This window comes from Apteryx mantelli, unplaced genomic scaffold (genome assembly GCF_036417845.1).
Source record: "Apteryx mantelli isolate bAptMan1 unplaced genomic scaffold, bAptMan1.hap1 HAP1_SCAFFOLD_333, whole genome shotgun sequence".
Lineage (NCBI taxonomy): Eukaryota > Metazoa > Chordata > Aves > Apterygiformes > Apterygidae > Apteryx > Apteryx mantelli.
The window spans coordinates 1-19,923 of NW_027118686.1; the positions used below are offsets into that span (position 1 = coordinate 1).

Genomic DNA, 19,923 nt, shown 5'->3' on the forward strand with positions numbered 1-19,923 from the left:
TAAATGCTAACTATTTCAGAATGAACTTTCAGTCTATGATGCAAGAAAAAATTGTGTAAAATTCCAAATATATTGTCTCCACCTCCAGGCTATTACACACATCTGAAATTCCTGTTCCTATATAAAATGTTAGTATCTGTCCCTGAAATATTTATATGATGAGAAAATGCTCATTCATACCACTATATAATAGAGTAAGGTATAGCTGTTTCGTAAAATTATACTAATGCTAAAAAAAACCTTCAGCGCTCACACAAAACTTGCATTCATTTGTTATGGGTTCCTCTACCTGTTTTACTTAATAAACATAGAAAATCAGTTACTATCCATTGCTAATTAAATATTACATCACACTATCTTATAATGTGAGAAGTCCTTTAACTCTGTTTAGCAACACATCTAAGGAAGCTAAACAAAGCAACTCATCATATTTCTACTTGTAAGCAATTGCATGAAACAATGTCTGTATTTATGATCCAGATAAGTTCACCTTTGTATTAATTTATTAAATAGTACAACAGTAAATATGCTGTTGAGCACCACACTAAAACTGATGGTGTTGCTATTAGCGATTTATACTTTCCAGTGAATTGCAGAAAAGCATTGAACGTTCCCATATTTCTTGAGGAAATGATGCCCAAGGCCAATTCTTAGCCAGAATTTTGCAGCCCAACTGAAACTTCCGGTTAGAGTATACCCAGAATTTAATTTCAAAATGTTTTCAACTTGCTTTGGTCTCTCTTTGGTTTTATAAACAGTAAACCAAAATTTTCTTCATGCTTAAGGTTCACTGTAAATATCAATCTAAAGATAGTAGCAAAATACTTAGATATAAGGAATAATCTTATAAACATACAAATGCTAACCCAAAGGAAACATAAGAAATAAATCTCCAGCTTCAAATGCTTTTATTTAATAGCTGTTGATATATCCCAAGTCCTCCTTTGCCCAATTTTGAAGACATTACTCTTAACTCAATCTCTTCCTTGAAGGTGGTGGCAATACTGCTTCTATTCATTAATATGAAACACAGTCAAAGCATGGCTGCAAGGATCTTTCATGACAAAGAGCAAGCATTTTAACCAATGCTATAATGAATGCTTTTTTAGGCCTACTTCATATTTCTTGAAATATTTTAAAACTATACTCATTATACCCAAGCGCAAACATTGAAGCTGTTATCTGTAGTCAGAAAGGGACATTTTTCTCATATTTTAAATTCCTACAGACAAATAAAGCTTATATCACAACTGTCATATTAATATTTACAGAAATCGACAAAGCAAAATTCACGAAGACATATACCTTAAACCCCAGAAGAGGCGGTCGAGAGCAGCTTGTTACAAACTTGAGTAGTTTGCGTTTCTCTTCATCAGTGAAGCTTTCCACAACCCTCCAAAATATTTTTATTACAGGATGGTCTGCTGCGTAGCCACCTATGATGAGATTTATATGATTTAAAGATAGAATAGTTTTATATAAGAAAGAAACCCTTTGGAAAACCTAGCATCAATTTTTAAAAGCTTGGGGAGAATATTAAAAGCAGCAGGCTTACATGGCTGACCTCCATTATCTACAGATCTCTTCGAGCATTACATTTTTAGAGTTTCTCATTCATTGTTTATCTTAGACATACCATCTACCTCAACTTCTTAACTGCAGTTTTCTCCACTGAACCCTACTTGTTTATTTTAAGTTAGTTTTATTTAGTTTAGTGTTTTAGTATTTATCTAGGAACTATGGATTATTGTCATTCACTGCAAGAATTCGCAAAATGTGCAAGACTCAGGAGGTTATTTCATAAGCCAACTTACTTTGAGGTAAGCTAGGATGCGAACTTACGATATGTTAGCTACACTTTGGTTACATTCATGATGAATACAGGGAAAATGAATTAAGCATTTCTAACAGGGAAAGAATATAAGCAGTCCCTCAGGCTTTCTGAGAAATGATAAAGTATCTGAATGTGTTGGTAGAAACAACCATCCTCAAATCGTTTGCAGACTTAATTTGAGGGCAGCTAGACACAACCACTGACTAACTTCCAGTTAGAAAATTACATGTTCTCTAATTATCTGTCTGCAAACTGGTATTTAAGTGCATGAATACAATAAACCGCATACCTATATATCCCCACATTTATAAAATCTGGTGTTATTTTTTCCCAACCTTTTGAAATTCAGGCAGCTATCTAGAGAGTTTGGCCAGCAAGGCTAGCCACAAGGACCCTAAAACTTCTTTTAAAAAGTAAGCTAGGTTGAAAAGCAAATTTATTTATTCCTGAATCAGTCATAACACATTTTTTATTTAAGTAAAATATACTCACCTGAATAGTTTGTGAAAGATTTAAGATCATCCAAACTAATAGGAACCTGGGCACCAGATATCAAAACCTAACAGTAAAGTAAATAGGTCAATTACATTACAGGCAGAAATTAAATGTTTCTTTGCAGTTTGAAATAAATGTTTTAGGAGTTTTAAGCAAAAATACCTGTATTTCCTGTTGATCAAACATTCGAAGCCATTCAAGATTCACAACATTGGCCAGCCCCTGACGGAAAGCAAGGCAATGCTGTCGAATTTGTTTGTTTAATCTGTAATCTGCCACCAGATGGATGTATGCTATTCGGTTAGCACTGGTGACAGGAATATCTTTTCCACCTGGCTTCAGCTCAACCACCTATAAACATAACAATTTTCATAAATCTTGGTAAACTTTAATTCGGTGTGCTGCAAATGGAAAACCAAACTGCGAAACATTCCAGTAAGTGATTTATATACTTGAGAGTAACTAGAATATACTCAAGAATATTCACCTCAAAATAAGATAAAAGATTATTACAAGTGTAGTTATTTTCTGTTTACTCATAAGTGCAAGAGAACAGTGCATGGTGCCCAGTTTTCAGAGCAAGCCCTTCAGCTGCAAGTACATAGAACTGACCATGTGGCCCTGTGGTCTATTACCAGAAGGTAAGTAGATTCAGCAGTATCAGAGCTCATTTGTAAGAGATGATGTTTAACGCTAAATTCACCATTGCAAATCAAACAGAAACTGAGGTGAAATCTTCCCCTTGGTAAAACCAATGTGAGCTTTCCCCTAGGTTCACTGCTGCTAGTAAGTGCCCTGGGATATAGAGTAGCTTGTAGAAGCACAAGGCTCACACATCACTGTTTCCTTCCAGTTGAATTAGGAAAGCTCAGCTTGACTGGCTATATTCTTCTGTTGAACTTTTTGGTGCAAGTGAACTCTGCAGAATCACATTATTAAAAACAGTACCCTCTGAGTCAAAATTAAGATTCTGATACAGAGGTGATTTACAGAATGATAAGCATTCAAAATTCATACTGCTGTAAAGCTAACTTACACATGTTCAGTACTTTCAAAAAAACAAAAAAAAAAGAAGGAAAAAGAAAAAAAAAAAAGACCTAAATCTTATCATTCTACCGAGAAGCTTAGCTTTTGTCCTTCAAGGACATCAAGATAAATCAGCATGGAAGAATTTATAGTAAAAAAAACAAAGATACTGTCACTGTACTAAGATGCAAAACAATTTACAATAGGATCATGGGTAGTAGTTGTTAAAACATTAATGATCTTTACATATTCTACATTTTTTTTACTACAAGAGCCTAGTTTTGCTGAGTAGCCCAATAAGAAGAGAGTACTAAAAAGAGGATTAAAAAAAATGAAAAACTGAGATGTGTTCACCTTCTCAAACCTTAAGAAAAAGTTTATTTTTCTACACTCTGAAGTCAGGGATTTTTTTTTCCCAACTGTTAGCAAACTGTATGCATTTTGATCTATGGTAATGATCGCATCTTTATAACACAGAGAATTAAACATAAATTGTGAATAGCTTCTTTTGTAACATGCTACCTAAAAATGTGAGCTGTTCCAGTACTAAGCAAAACGCAAAGTGTTACGATGAAAAATCTGTAGCACTTTTGAGCATTCACATTTTTACTGATTCATAGATTTTTAAGGCGAGAAGAGAACATTAAGATCTGTTATTCAACCTCCCAGATAACACAGGCCAGAGAATTCTAGATAGAGATTCCTGTATTTAACTCAATAAATCCACAGATGAGTTAGAACACATTTTTTAGAGAGACAGGCAATCCTGGTATAAAGACTCCGTATGATGGAGTATTTACCACTTCCCTTGATAAATTAGGCCAATTCTGAATTACCATGAGTGTTAAAAATATGTCGTACTTCCCACTTTAATTCTTCAGCTGCAAGCTTCTCAATTTTTTTAAGCCTACAGTAAAGAACTCACCAATATTACACATCACCTCTGCGTGTGGGAATTGCTATGTTCAAGTCCTTCTCCCTGAAGAATTAAATAAAATGAAGGTGTCAATCTCGCTTGCTCGGTGTTGTGCCCTGATCACGTGGCAACCCGCACTGCACACATGGGTTTGCTCTCTTCTGAGCGAGTCCCCTTCACCAAGACTCATGGACACAACCGACAGGACAGCTTTTTCCAGGCCCACCCCTTGCAGAGCCTGGTGTGTGGCGCAGCTGCCTGCTCCGGAGGGTACAGCCCCGTACATGGCAGACATGAACCAGTCTGCACTAACTGGCCTGAGGTGGACTCTTTTCCTGATAAAGTCCCCAAGGAGTATTTAGAAAGGTAGGGGATATTGTCCAGACCACAAATGAAACATCTGATGAGAAGTTGCCCAGCTTTCTCTCCTGATACTGCAGGTAACCACGCTGGTTAGAAACTTGCCATGTTCTACCTGCTACCCTTTTAGTACTGTTGCTAGGAAGTTTGTCAATAATTTCACTCATCTAATGATTAGAAACATTATAATTTCCATTTCCAGTCCAATAGGTAAAGTTGGTTAATATCCATTCTTCTTGAAAGTTCAATATTGTCCTGTAGCTTAAACAATATTGTCCTATAGCTTCTTTTCCTTCTCCAATTATATCCATACATATATATCCATATATATCACAACTGCATCATTACCTGTTCTTTTGTCACTGCTTCACCAAATAAAATTTCTCTCTCTGAAGAGCACATTGAATTCAGGCATACTAAAGCATATTTATAGCACCTAACTTACCAAGTTTCTCTTAAAAATATGTGCACCATCAATAAACAAACTAATAGTTATTATTCTTTTTGCATACCACATTTTTTGTTAGGTCTCTCAGTATTTACGTAGAGGGATGCTCAAACCGACTTTCTTTCTAAAATGGTAAAAGGGAACTACTGGCAGGGAGTTCTAGAAACCACTGTATTTAGCATTCATCCCTGCACTTGGTGAACTAGAATCCAAATTGCTAACCTTCCATGCAAGCCACTAAATAGAGGGCAGGACACAAAGCAACTTATGCTTATGTTTGCATTATAATTATGGTGGTCTAAGGATATAGGGAAAGGTGTATCAATTGTCTAATGAAAGCTATTTTCTCTCCCTGCAATGCTCATACTGCAAATCTGAGAGAGAAAGTGCTGTATTCTTTTGGACTACTGTTTAAAAGAAAATAGGAAAAATATAAAAAAGAAAAAAAAACACTTTTTTTGCTTTTGTTTTTGCATTTTTATTCAAAGTAGCAAATCTTGGTTTCTGATCTAGCAACAATTCACGGCAAAAAAACCCTACCGACACTGTAACTGCCCATGCCACAGATAAAACTACAGCATTCAGTTAACAGAATCTCACAGAGTTTTCCTGTGATCTCACTACCCATTCGCAGAGTTTGTAAATGTGAGATTAATTCTACCAGCACTGTGTCATAGTACCACCACAGTCTGAGAGAAAAAGGACAAATGTAGCAGGAATAATAAATACATTATGCCACAAAGAGTAAGAAGGATGTTAAGCAGAAGACAGAAAATGCTAAAGTTTGGGCTGGCAATAAAACTATGATTAATCTAGGTGCAGTTCACTTTTCACTCATTGTTTATTTTCACAGTGTTTTAATCGTACTACTGTAGAACTCCCACTCAATTCTAAATGTCAGGAATGTTTGTTAAACAGTTCCTCTTCAAAAAGGTCACAACACAATCTATCATGTCTTAAAAGATTACCAGCTTGAATTTTATTTTCATCCGTTCAATTTTACCACTAGATGGTGCAAAATAGTAACACAGGTTATGCAGGAGGTGAGAGAATAGAAAACTTCCTCAAAATATGCATACTTACATCATCACCTAATTTCTATTTTGTAACTCTAAATTAAAAAGAAAAATCAAACCAATTTCATTTAAATTTGGTTAGTTATCAAAATAATATATTTAAAAAGCAATCAAGAAAGTATACATCTTATTTAGATAATAGGTATTTGGAACATTCAGATAATACCACAGATAATTGAATTCTAGTCCGTGCTGACACAGTATATCTTTAAAATGAAGGAAAAACATCAATGTGGGATAGAAAAATATCACGTTTAAAAATCTGCAAGAAAAGCTACTTCCCTACTTGTAGAAATGTGCACATAAGTTTTGCATCAGGCCTCCAAAATTCATGGTTAGATACACCTCAAACAACTGTTGCATGCACTTCTTAAGCACTAATGTTTCTCTTGGCTATAAATTCAGTTACATGTTTCCGTGAGAACCTACTTCCAGAAAATGTGCCCAACTTACATTTATATTCCTATTTAAACATACAAATATTAAGGTTTGTAAAAAACAAGTAAATCCCTGTATTTTCTGTATGCTGGCATTCAAGTGCATGGGTTCAGGTGAGCATTGAGTTACACTATTATACTTACTGCAAATAAGTTTTCAGACATCAGAGTAATACTGAAATAAACAGTCACAATAAAATCAAAAAAGCTTAGTGAAAAACATGCAATTGGCCAAGCAAAATCAATTCAGGAAATTAATTTTCTGGCTCATGGAGAATAATCTGTCACACAAAGCAGCTCTGTAATGTGATTACAGGCAGGCAATGGGAAGTCTCTACTGGCAGAGGAACTTAATGCTAGGTGCTCCACGTACAAATCTGGCAGTGGCAGCTGCTTCCCAGGCTAATGGAAAAAAGGGGAATACTTGGAGAGTAAAGTGGGAAATACTTTAGGAAAGAATAAGGGACCTTTCACCTAGGTATTCTGAAGTATGAAGAGCTTTGTTATGTTTGAAGACTGAAGACACACATTTGGTGCAATTTCAGAAAGCACTCTGAGATAAGGTTAAGAACTCCTACAAGCCTGTTCATGGTACAAAAGAGAATATTTTACCCCTTTTCTTGGTCTCTGGTCACTTTTGTCCAGATGATCCCTAAATTTTTTCACTATTCTGAAAATAAGTAAATAAAGCTTTTCTTTCTTTCCCTAGCATATGCCTTCCAGATGTTCAGGCAGGAGTCCCTGGTAGGATTTTGCATTTGAATGCCTAAGAATGCATTTGCCATAAGTGTTATAAATCTGCCTGAGAAGGATCAGTATCAACTTAAATATTTTGCTTCTGAAAAACCTCCAGAATCATTCATCCAAGCCACTGTATCCTAGTAAAGAAGCTGCCAGGACAAAAGATTTCATAATCATTTTTAAGGCTTCAAAATTTTCTCTCAAGAATTTAAAGGCAAAGAACTCTCCTATTGTCAGTCAATATATTTTCAATAACAGAAATGGCATTTGCATCTACTTTAAAAAACTAAAAAAGGGTTATCTTGAGATCAACTTCGATACTATTTGGATTTCACAGAAACCGCTGCCTCATATATTAAAGTGCTTTTCTAGGGATTTGTTTATGAAGGCCTTCATTTATGGAGTCTTCTGAGCACATTCAGACTGTTCTGATCCATATAATCTCAAGAATCATTGTTTGAGAAGATTCTGAGTACAGAACCTAATGTTTTTGAAGGAGTAGCAGTACATATTTGAATCTCTTCCTCTCATTCCCAGGACAGACACAAAACTTGCCTTCCTCATTGGGGGGGGAGAAAGAGAGAAAGTGTGAGAGAGAGGAAAGTGTAAGGGAGTAAGAGGTCCGAAGAAGAGAAGGTATTTTCTTGAACTTGTTAACTTAAGCTTATTATAAGCATTTTATCACCTTCTAACCTACAAGATAAAAGGAAAAATTAAAATATACAATACAGTTACTTGAAGGAATCTGTAACTAAATATATAACTGATATTCTTTAGAGACTTTTTACTGGCTACCATTTTATGCAGCTAATCCAACAGCTGCTGCAACATCACTGCATTACCTGGTTCTTTATCAAAAGCTAAAGCTATTTGGGGAAAAATGGTTGATTGCATAGCTCCCCTAATTAGCAGGTCTAATGTGCAAATTATTAAGTACCTTTTTCAACTTCTGGTGAATGCACTTTTACAAGAGTTTAATGGGATCTAAAAGCACATTACAGGATTGGAATCAATATACTGATAATAGAAATTCTACCTTCTACTACTGACAGAGGCAATAGTGCCGCTTCTGAATGTGTCTTTCATTGCAGATAATGCTTTTGTGCCACAATTGCTGGATGGACACTGTCACAAGGACAGCTATTTACAATGGTAGATTTATGATGCATTTATTGGCACTAATTTATTAGACACTAAAGTGGTTGTTTAGCTGAAAACTAGAGATAATGTACATTTGACGTAAAGAGTGCAAATTAAGCTCTTTTCCCAAAGTGAATTAGCCTTACCTTGACACAATTAATTAGTATGCAATGATTACATGAGTCAAACACCAGACAAAATATTTATCTATATGAGGCTTATTATGATGTTGAAGTGAAATATAAAAAGTAACTTGCTGCATTCAAATACAAAAAAACTCTGAAGAATCAATTAGTTCCGCTGAACTACACTAAAATGCAGTCTCATTAAAAGGTGGTTTATACTTCAAAGGTATAATGTTACCTCTCCAAGTATAAGCACAGTAATATAGCATCAGAATACTCAATTTATTGAGTTTAGTTACTCAGAAGCTCACTATTATAGTCAACCTTCCTTTTAAAGTTATGACAAATAATTAATAATCAAAAGTCTTGATACTAGTAGCCATAGCCCTCAGAGAATTTTAATGAACAAATTAGACTTCTTGGCAAGAATGCACTCGGTCCAAGTTTTTTGTAGCAGTCGGTAGAACTGGTAACATCTCTGTTTTGGACCTGCTGGTGTGCCGTTTCTCAACTATTTCTCTTTTCTATCTCTTTCTACCCTGCTTGTTGAGCTAGGTTCTAACTTCTTTGCATAACTGAATTTTTAAGGACACATATACTAGACATATGTAGTACGGAAACCATAACCTCTCCAGAAAATAACAGCTATTTTTATTTTTAACTAAACTGGATTTGTGTTGGCTATGATCACTAACACTATTACTTGAAAAGCATTTAAGTGAAGGGGTTTAGAATACAAACAGCAGATTTTTTCCCCTCAAAACCCTTGGTTATATTAGAAACTGCCAACTTCTGTGCCTTGCAACCTAGTAACCAAATACATGTATGCTATAGAAATCAATTTGGTAATCAAACAATTACTTTCTGAACATGCTACAATAAAACTCCTGCTCTATAACTAAGAAAATGCTTTCCTATACATCCGTATTACATACCTTTATCTCAATTTTTTTTTTTTTTAAGTATTTTTCTGAAAACAGTGCAGCTCCAGGGATTTTATATAGTGAGTTGGAACCCAGGAAAAAAATGGCATGTGGCTTATGTTTTACACAAACCATTATTTATGTTAGGTAATTGCTGACCCTCTCCCCCTTAAGTATGATTTATGAACCCAAAATTTGAGGATACTATTTTAAATTGTAACAAAGTCCAGCTTTTAGGATCTTCCCAAATGACAGGAAACGGATGATGGAAGAATAAAATCTGAGCTTATTGCTGTTAAAACAGAAGTCTTAGGCATCAAACTTGCTATGATTTAAGCAGCTGCAAAAGAGCTCAGTGTAACAATTTCCTGGACCAGCCGCTGCATCTCAGTGGTGCTGCTCCTCAGCTAGAGCGTGTATAGTCCCAGGCGTCCCTCACCAATAGGGACACTGAAGAGAACGGTTTACTCCCTTTCATAACGTTTTTCTTCCATAAGAAATCAGGCCTGAATTAGGATGCTGTTGCACATGACAACATTGTCAGGTCTATTTTTTTGACCCAAGTTATGGGTAATGGAAAGGAAACAAGAAGGACAACTCCTGAGCAGTGCTTTAGGCTCCACATTTTGATAACAGAATAATCCACTGACACACTAACATTGGAGCAGCACTTTGAGAGAAAGGTAAGTAAGGAATTAAATACAATCCTGCATAGCCTTCCTATAGCTGCAAACAGATTTCTGCTTCTGTTCTCATCTCTGCTATTCAGAACAGGACAACGATAAACTGAAACAAAACAACTCCATTTCCAACTCTCCCTTCTTAAAGAAGCCCTGAAACAGCACTCACTGAAGTGAGCAGCTCAAAAAATGAGCCTAGGATGTGGAGAAGTGATTTGACTTTCACTAATATCTCAGGTAAATACACTTCATCAGATATCGATACCCATCCTTACAGGTGGGAAAGGGAAAACATAGAGAAAATAAATATGCTCTGATTCTTCCAGCAGCCTGGTGGTTTTGTGAGAGGTTCGGGTTTGTCACACACCTAACTTATTCACAGTCCGCAACCTGACAAGCAAAATACAAGATCATCCCCTGCACCCTCTTTGCTCTCAGAAACAGCGTCTGCACGCTGAACGTAAATCCTATCTCTTCCTGATCTGATGGATCCTTTTATATATATATATATATATATATACACACACATATTTATATATACACACACACACATACATATATATATACACACACACAGAGAGAAAGAGAGCGAGAGAGAGAGGGAGAGATGGGTAAAAGAAGGATGCAGGAGAGTCTGACAAAGAAATTTGAAAACAAAGCAGCTACTGAAGGAGACTTTTTTTTTTTTTAAGAAAGCAAGCAGAAAAGAAAAGGTAAGAGTGAAACAGAAGAAAAGAAAAAGAAAATATAGGAAAGATGTCACAGGAAAAAATATATAGAAACACACCAACAGGCACATACACATATGCACTTTCTGTATGTGAATGCATACACACATAGGAAAAAGGGAAGCAACAGAGCAAAGGCTGAGAGGGAAATAAAAAGCAAGATACTTTTTTCTTTTAAAATACTGACAGAATTGAGACTGTAAAAATGACTAATAAACATTAAAATCAAATATAACAGGCAAAGAGAACTACACAATTTTTATTCCTCAAAAATGAAAGGAAGCATGACAACAAACTTTATCCAAGAAGGTTAACTCTATGAGCACATACAGGCATACTTTTCAAGTCCTGGTGATTAATTCTCTACGATGAGCACAAGGGATCTTTACCATCCACAACAGAGCAAATAAAACCCATTATTAAATTCTGTAGTGTAAAATTGCCATAAAAGCTCATACTGTAAGGACCTAAATAACTGGCTCAATTAGAATTTTAGAAGCACTGAACAGCAGTTTATCCCCTCCGACTCAATGGGCAGCTCAGCCCCTCCAAAAAATTTGGCCTTTTTTCTTGTTGTTTTATTAAGGTTTTGAAAATTCTGAGCATCAGTAACAGCTAAAGGAGACAGCATATACCTCACAATAACTCCGGTTCCAAAAAACAGCATAAAGTAGAAATTCTATAGTTTATGTACCATCTAACTTTTGCAATTATTTGAAGTGGAATCAAAGAAACAATTTAACAGTTGTGACTTATCACTTTCACATTCAAAAATTAATTAGTAGGGATACTAATGATTCAGCATTCAAACATAACAGAAAAAAAATGCCAAAGCACCACTCTTACCTGTGCTTCCCCAAGGTCATTATTTACCACAGTGAAGTTCAGTCCAAGTTCTTCTACATCCCCTTCATAGCTCTTGAGAAAAAGCAAATTCTTGTACATTTCTGGATCTAATGAAGCTAAATGATGAATGTCAACATCAGCGCTTGTCCCCAGTAACTTTGAGAGGAAAAAACTAGCAAATGGTAGCTCCACCAGCATATTTTCATAAAGAGCCTAAAAACCAAAATGATTTTTAAAAAAATTAGATTGTATTGTAGTACCACATAAAAATTCTAAAAGCTATTGTGTATTTCTTAACTTGTTGGTAACTCCTCTTTAATTTAGTGCCTGAATAGGATCTTGTGGTATCACAATATCTCACCTATTGCATCAATTTAAAAATGCTTAACTGAAGCTTGAAATTTGAATATCCTTTTTAAATACCAAGCTCAAAAATTTACAAATTAATTACGCAGTGATTTAAAAGGTAAGGCCACAGCTTATCTGTCCTTAATCTTCTTGTCCAAACTGTTAGATCAAACAGGAAGTGTATAAACTGTATACATTATTTGTAAGAAAAACAAAATTTCTTAAAAGACAATGCAACGGTATCAAGAATGTCTTCAAAAAAGCTGTCGTCTCTTCCTCCATTCCACCGAACCATCTGGTTCTCCACAAGCAAGGTTATTCCATTCATAAATTGCTACAGGTAAAACAAATACAGTTTGACCCTGAAAAGTAACCATGTAAAAATCATACTCCTTAAAAAGCATTTTTAAAAACTGTTTAAAAACAGTACTTTTCTTAATGAATTGACAGGTGCTATTCCTCTTGCATGTTATACAGCTTCATCATTGTGTACTCTGGCAAACAATACATCACTTCTGTTTAGTCCCTCTAAAATCAATCAATATGGCTAAGAGAAAAGACAGCTGAATTCTACTACTTACTGGTATCATCGAAGAACATCCTAATTTTCCAAGTCCAGGGCCTATCAGTAACATCTGTATCATATGTTCAATCTGCATATGCCTGGCACTGTTACCATTGTCAACAGACTAATGAATCAAAAATGAGCCTGATCTAAATCTGCATAATGCAAATGTGTATTTCTACTGTAAACTAAAGATTTGCTCAGGAATTTTCAAAAATGCACAAAGCCCCAGCAATACCATTTGCAGTCAGTCTAATTTACTGTTGCATTTCAATGTAATGCAAAACAATTTTTCACATAATCATCAACAACATGTTGACCAGAAGAGAAAAAGTACTTATGACAACCCTTGAAAGAAGGAGAGATGGAGATCTTGGGGCTAGAAAGCAAAAGCCCATCAACATTTAAAGAAAGCCTATACGAATAAAGGAAAAACAGCAGCGGATTTCTCTCTAAAAAATCCCCGAAATATGTTTTCTATTCATAGCGTTTCCCATTGTCCATTTGTTTGCCACATCAGCATCTCTAACACTGACAATCCAATCTTTAAAGTTATCATTAATATCACTGCCAGGCAGATCAGAAAAGGCATCATGAACATAAAATCATTATTTGTTCTTTTTGTTCTTTTAGAGCTGTGTTTCGGCATTACTTAATTCGTCCACAGTCTCCTGCAAAACTCAGAAAAGGAAGTACAATGAGCAAAAAATCCCCCCAACAAATGTAGCAGTAATCACTCAATGATATTCCAACAAAGATGTTAAGAAGAACATATACAATTCCTTAAACTTTTGAAAGAACATTTCTATGAGGTGAGTTAGACCTTGCAGAAAGAATTGAGAATAATGAGTTCAAAGCCAAAGGGTGCATTATATTTAGAGCTATATGATTTATTCAAGGTGTAGAAGTCGAAATCCTCATTTGTATAGTTGACTTTAAAAGCAAACTAGAGGGATAAATCATTAATTTTCAATGTATAAGGTCAGTGTTTGCTGTTCCTGCATTAGTAACAATAAAACCATTGTAATTCCTTAAATATATCAAAGCTACTCGAATTTAAAATGGAATTCCATCTATGACTCATAAAATGTAAATGCAGAGGTGTAATTTTTTACACAAGGCAGGTTTAAGCCTTTAGAGCATTTAATATACAAGGACTAATAAATGATAGCACTAAAAACTATGATCACATCAGCTAAATGGATTATAAATTAAATTTCCATAATGTATGCAACTGAAATACAAATGTAGACATAAATCAAGGTATTTTCTAAACACAGGTTAATTACACAAATTCAAAACCTGTCTATTTTTTATGCAAAATAATCCACTTAGCATTTTTCATACCAGTCTTAAGTCTTCGCCACTTGTAACACTTGATCCTAGAAGCCTATCAATAATTTCACGTCAAGAAAAAACAGCAATAGGTATATTGAAGAAACTTGTATGTTATTTTTCAAGTGTCTGTCTTTTATGAGTGTTTATTGCTAGAAATTGTGCCAAAATGATTTGAAATAAAAAGGATTAATTATAGTAGAAGCTTTTTAATATAAGTGAGTGCAGCTGCAATGCAATTAATGCAAATTGTGATGCTATCAGGAAAATAAATGTGAACAACATCACTGGCTATTTCTGTTTGCTGCCAAATAACTTCAGTAATTTACTACATTAAGAATCAATAAAAAAATAATGCTTTTCAAATGCATCACTATTAATCTTCAGGTAGTTCCAAAGTGAACATTTATAACTTCATCTAAAAACTATACAAAGCATTTTTAAATAAACTAAATTGTGCAACTTGAGAATAACTTTAATTACTACTACTTCTCCTAGCTAAGTGATTCCAGTATTAAAAACAAAGTATTTTTGGAAACCAAGACAAACAAAATGTTCTATTAGTATAAAAGTCAAACTATCCTAATAAAGTTTAATAAAAAAATGCACTGAAACTGTGGTAAATAAAATCATGATAAATTCCAGCTTTTCCAAAGGGGCAAATTATACCTTTCTAGCTCCAGCATTGTTTAGAGATGCTAAGAAATACCCTGTGTGATGGAATATGACTGAATTAGCCAAAACTTTATCTTTCAGTCCAATTCCCGATTTCTCAGTCAGCATAAACTGATAAAACTACCTGGCGCTGCCAAAGGATGTGATTCCACCCCTTCCCGCCTGCGGGATGAACCAAGCCAGCTCGGTGACTCGGTGCAGGCCGGGGTGGGGTGCTGGCTGTTTTCTGTCAGATCAGACAACGGGTGTGGGGAAACGGGAGGGGAACAGCAAGACCAGCTGCTTCAGTGGCAGCGCAGCCTCAGGTCAGCCCAGCAGCCGGGCAGCTCCACCCTGACACTGGCACTTCTTGCTGCAGCTAAAACAACCTCATGGTTAGCTGCTGCCAAAAGGGGAGAATCACCCCGTCCCTCTTATCCCTGGCGAATTGCCTTGGGAACTATAAGCTACCCATTTTTTAAGCTTAGTTTTCTGCCTGTTCAACTCTTTGAACTGCCCCTCTGCAGCATCAGCAAAAGGGAGAGGCAGGACCGGAGTCAGTGATGGGGGGAAGCACCCTGCCACAGCTGGCAGACTGACTTAGCAGCAGTATGAAGCTGCACTGCAAGAATATAATTACACATACACTTTATTCAACAGAAGCCCACACTACCCCAGAAGGCGTCCTCTCTTTTCCTCCACCAAGGAACAACGCTGAAGGCAGAAAGTGGCTTGCTCTTTGAGGGAAGAGACCTTTTCTGTTGGACCACAAGTCTGAAGTTCCTGTTCACACGCTGCTTGATGAGATCAAGCAGTGATCTGCTTGATCACATGTATTACAACACATACATTAAAAATAAACTCTGCTCCAATTCCAAGTGCTCTAGTCCTGGGGCAAATCTCCTTTAACTTTTGTGGCCATCATCTATGGGACTAGAAGTCATTCTATGACAAATTTTGACAGCTCATGTTCCCAACTTTCCTATCTATCTAGCCCTTTAATTGACTTCATGGTCCCTATCCTGTAGCCCCAAAAACTACAACTCGCATAAAGGAAAAAATCTAGACAGGAAGTCACAAAAGAGCAATGGTGGTCAAATATGAGATTCGATTTCTGGTTTCTAATGCTTAGATGGAAAAAAAAAAAAAAACAAACCTTAATGGAGCTTTGATACCTCTGCCTCCCACACAGGCCATGAGTAACAGCATCCCACTTTCACCAGCCGCAGCCTGCAGATGCAGGTGCGGGATGGGTAAGAGGCTGGCTAGAAGCAGAGCGGGGTGCCCACATCAGGGCAATCAGCCAAGCAAAGTCATGCTCCTAGGTGCTCCATTACCTGTAGCTAAAAGGCTATGTCACCTTCAAGGGTCAAACTGGATTTCACAGAACTATTTCAAAATCAAGGTGTAGGTTAGGGATGTCCTTATGGCAAAGCTAGGACATTTCCAGATAACCATCAAAATAACGTAAAATCATAAGCTTCTGAAAACACTAAACAAAAAAATCCCTACTTGTTTTTAGGCAACAAATTAGTCTTTGTACTCTTCGCCCCACTTTCTTCCCATTGTCTCAGGATGCCTTGCTAACAACTATTTTAAAATATAAACAGTTAAAAAGAAGTTTATTCTGGTTAAAAGGCTTATGGAAGATGAGGTATACAACAAAAGGAATTTCACACATTTTCCTTCTGCCCTTTGTGTGAAAGCCTGTGGAGCATACCAGAAGATTAATTAAAAAAAAAAAAAGAACAAAGAAAACCAAAATGAAATGAAAAGTCCACTGTCATAAAGACATTTTAATTTCACACATGCAGCATGCAGTCTCTATTGTTTCTCTTTTAAATAATATTAGCTACTTATAATTACAATAAAGTATCTAAATACATTCTAGTTAACTATAGTTGATGGCATCATGGATTAGCTAGAGTTCAACAACATGGGTCACAATTTCATAATCTAAACTATAAAATAAATATGTTCAGATACTTATAAATATACTGAATGCATTCTTTAAACAGCTATGATATGGGGGGACAAGAAGTGGTCCTCTAAGGCAGAGGGACAAAACTTTCAGAATATAGGCATGCAATTCATAGTTTTAATATGTTATGAAAGAAACATATCATTTGGAAGGACAGCTGTACACAGTACGTAGTAAGACAGAAGAAAAATAAAATGTGCAGTTCTCAGGGCAAGGAGGATATCTTTCTCGTATTCAACACAATGATAACACTATCTGACTGGAAAGATGTATGGTATTATCATAACACTATTTAAGTGGTCACATGAGATACTGTTCAGGTATGAAACAAAGGTTTAGGAAACAGCTCATCTGAAAGAGGAGACTTTGTATCATGTTTTCGAACCGGACACACTTTAAGCTAGTGTAATCATTTCAGAGAAATGTAAAGGATTTAGGATATAGTAGAGACTATATGAGCGTTACTACAAGCCAAATAAAGTTCATATTGTGTAAACAAATTCACAGATGAACACATTAAAGTCCTGTGGGTTTGAGGCAGTTTTAGTACCTTTGCTTATAGGTTCAGGTCTACAATTAGTTCTCACATTTATTATTTCAACTAAATTCTCTCTTAAGAAATATAATCAGTCATTCTTCGTATACCTTCCATTAATCCTTTACAACGCAGAACTGTATTATAAAACCTAACAAAATGCTAAAGTCAACTCCCTAGAAAGATACGGGGCTTACAGCTTGAAGCAGTAAATGACTGAACTTAAATTCAGTTATTTCCCTAATCAGCCCTCATGACCCAAGATCATAACCCCTTCTATCTCAGTCATTTTAAATAGTTACTATTAAATAATACTTAGCACTTACAGAGTGCAATAGATCTTCAAAGCTGTACAGAACCATTAATAAAAATGATAGAAAAATAGCAAAACCATTAGCACTTCCTTCTACCTTATTATTTATATTCTAGATATATCTCATCACACTCAAATCCCTCTTCAGACCAGCAAAGCCTTTTCTGGCCTAATGAGTGAAAACTAAATATATAAGTTACATTAAAATTAACAATTACTCACACCTTTGAACCATTTTTAAAGCTATTGTTTAGTAATCATACAATAAAATAATTTCTTATTGATAATAATATGCTTTAAGGTGAACAAAAATAAGATGACGCTGTTTCTAATATCAATGTGGTAAAATACAATTAATTATATCAGGTGTGTGTCACAATGCACTATGCCCCCTATCAGGCAATTTTAAGTCCCTGTTCCTCAGTTCTGCAAGCCCAAATCTCTGCTTTATTAACATCTCTGCAGCAGTGTTAGTGTCCTCAGCTTTAGAAAATGATTTTTTCAGAAACAACTAAAGCCATTTGTAAATTGGTATTGTTTTAGATTTCTTGCCCCCTGGGCATTTTGAGGGTCAGCAAGTACAAGCTCACAGAAGCTCCAGAGATTCTGGGTAACAGTGATTCAGATGTGAGACACCTGCTTGTCAACATTGCTACGGTCAGTGCGAACATCTGGAATGGATTAGAGGTGTGTGATAAGCATTAAATGAACTCATGACTGGCTCATGAACTCATTACCATAAAAATGTAGGGGACACATTTCCAAAGACACTATTGGACTACTTCAAGTATAATGACCTCAAGTCAATTTTAATTTAAAAATGGTGAGTCCTGTAAGTATTTTTCTTGTAAGAATTTAAGTAATTTTATTACAAGAATTTTTATTACTAGAATAAAATGCTTCAGAAATTTTTGGTATTTGCCATGACTTCATCATCTCAGTATTTTCTCAGACTGCTTTAACAGGAGCAGCTACGTTTATAACTTATGCTGTATATGCGTTATAAACTGCTATCAGTATCGTTTGGGGTTGGGGGGTGGGAAAGGAGAGGGAAGGGTTATAGGTACCTGTGGATACACTAGATAATTGATAGTTATCATTCACTACTGTAGTTCCAGTAATGGGTTAATAGATTTTCTTGCTTCAAATTTAAACATAATTTAATAAGAAGTAGTGAGAATGCGGAGGAGACATCTTCCTTTTATCTAAATTGTAATCTTCCAAAAAATTGAAACATTAACTACTATGAAGCTAACCTCTGGATATGCTTCTAAGATAAATCTATACTTTAACAGCAGTGAAACTAGTCATTTTCAAAGAGAGTTCAAACACAATAAAGAATTTCAGTAAAAATATTCCAAACTTAATTGATTTAAATGGACGTAGGTGTTCCCAACTGTGAAAAAAGATCAGGATACCATTACCACACACTCTAACTGTTTATTTATTCCCTGTCTAGGAACCTGATTTAGAGGCAATAAAATGCAATCAGTACACAAACCAGAAGCAGGAATCATCTGCTAATGGAACTTTTAATTGAGGAGTGACCACTGACATGAGGTAATTCTTTCCATGCAGAACTCCTTGCAGAGACCTCTATGCACTTCATCACAGTAAACAATCACTAACATATGCATTAAAGAAAATTTAAATACATTATGACCCAATAAATATCACAATCAATCAATACACACTTTTCCTTCCTAAAGATTTAGCATTAAAATACTGCATTTCAGTAGTCTTTTAGTGCTAGACACATATTTACAAGGTTAGTACTAATATAGCTATTTGTAATCAAAGGATAATTGGTTATGTTAAATGAACCAGTACACAAAGGAATTGTCAGACTGAATAACCATGTCAGAAGATAGATTCCAATTAGTTTATATTCACATTCATAAATAAGGCAATAATTTCCATAAAGTATAAATTTCTCTCTCTCATTACTGCACCTCTGTATTTTATAAGTGTATACTTAAAAGAACATGCAACTTTACATAGTAACTTCCTATTTTGACCATTTCAGATGATTCAGGATTTTCGGACACAAATCATCAGCTAACTTGATTTTAAGCAAAATGCTGAGTCTACAAAATCATTTGCAAGGTAACTGAAAGTAATAAAAAGAGGAGGTAATTTGTACAAACTTCTTGTTTTATCAGTATCACTAATTCCATACCTACCTTTCTAGGAACTAGTAGTATCAATGGTGGCTGCACCACAAATCATTTACAGTGTACTGATTTAAGCCAAGCCAAAGCGGATCTTAATTAAATGGACAATAAGCAAAGGGAAAGGGTAGCCTAAAAAATCAGAAAAAAAAAAACCTTCAACAGTCAGAGAAACAGAGGAAGACTAGCAGTGCAATGGCTGATGCACCATCCTATCGAATAGTCAAGTATATGAAGCCTAATTGT

At 35.4% G+C, this 19,923-nt stretch overlaps 1 protein-coding gene across 1 annotated transcript in view; it reads right to left on the reverse strand.

Moving 5' to 3' along the window:
• Window positions 1-1,305: 1,305 nt before the first annotated feature.
• Window positions 1,306-19,923, reverse strand: part of LOC136996297 (ubiquitin-protein ligase E3C-like) — a gene marked incomplete at its 3' end in the record, with an annotated part of 45,323 nt that continues 26,705 nt past the window's right edge. Inside the window, exons 9-12 of the mRNA XM_067317231.1 lie at window positions 11,776-11,988; window positions 2,492-2,680; window positions 2,327-2,393; window positions 1,306-1,436 (exon numbers count right to left, since the gene is read on the reverse strand). Of these exons, the coding sequence (XP_067173332.1) occupies window positions 1,306-1,436; window positions 2,327-2,393; window positions 2,492-2,680; window positions 11,776-11,988 (600 nt within the window). The remainder of the gene's footprint in view (window positions 1,437-2,326; window positions 2,394-2,491; window positions 2,681-11,775; window positions 11,989-19,923) is intronic.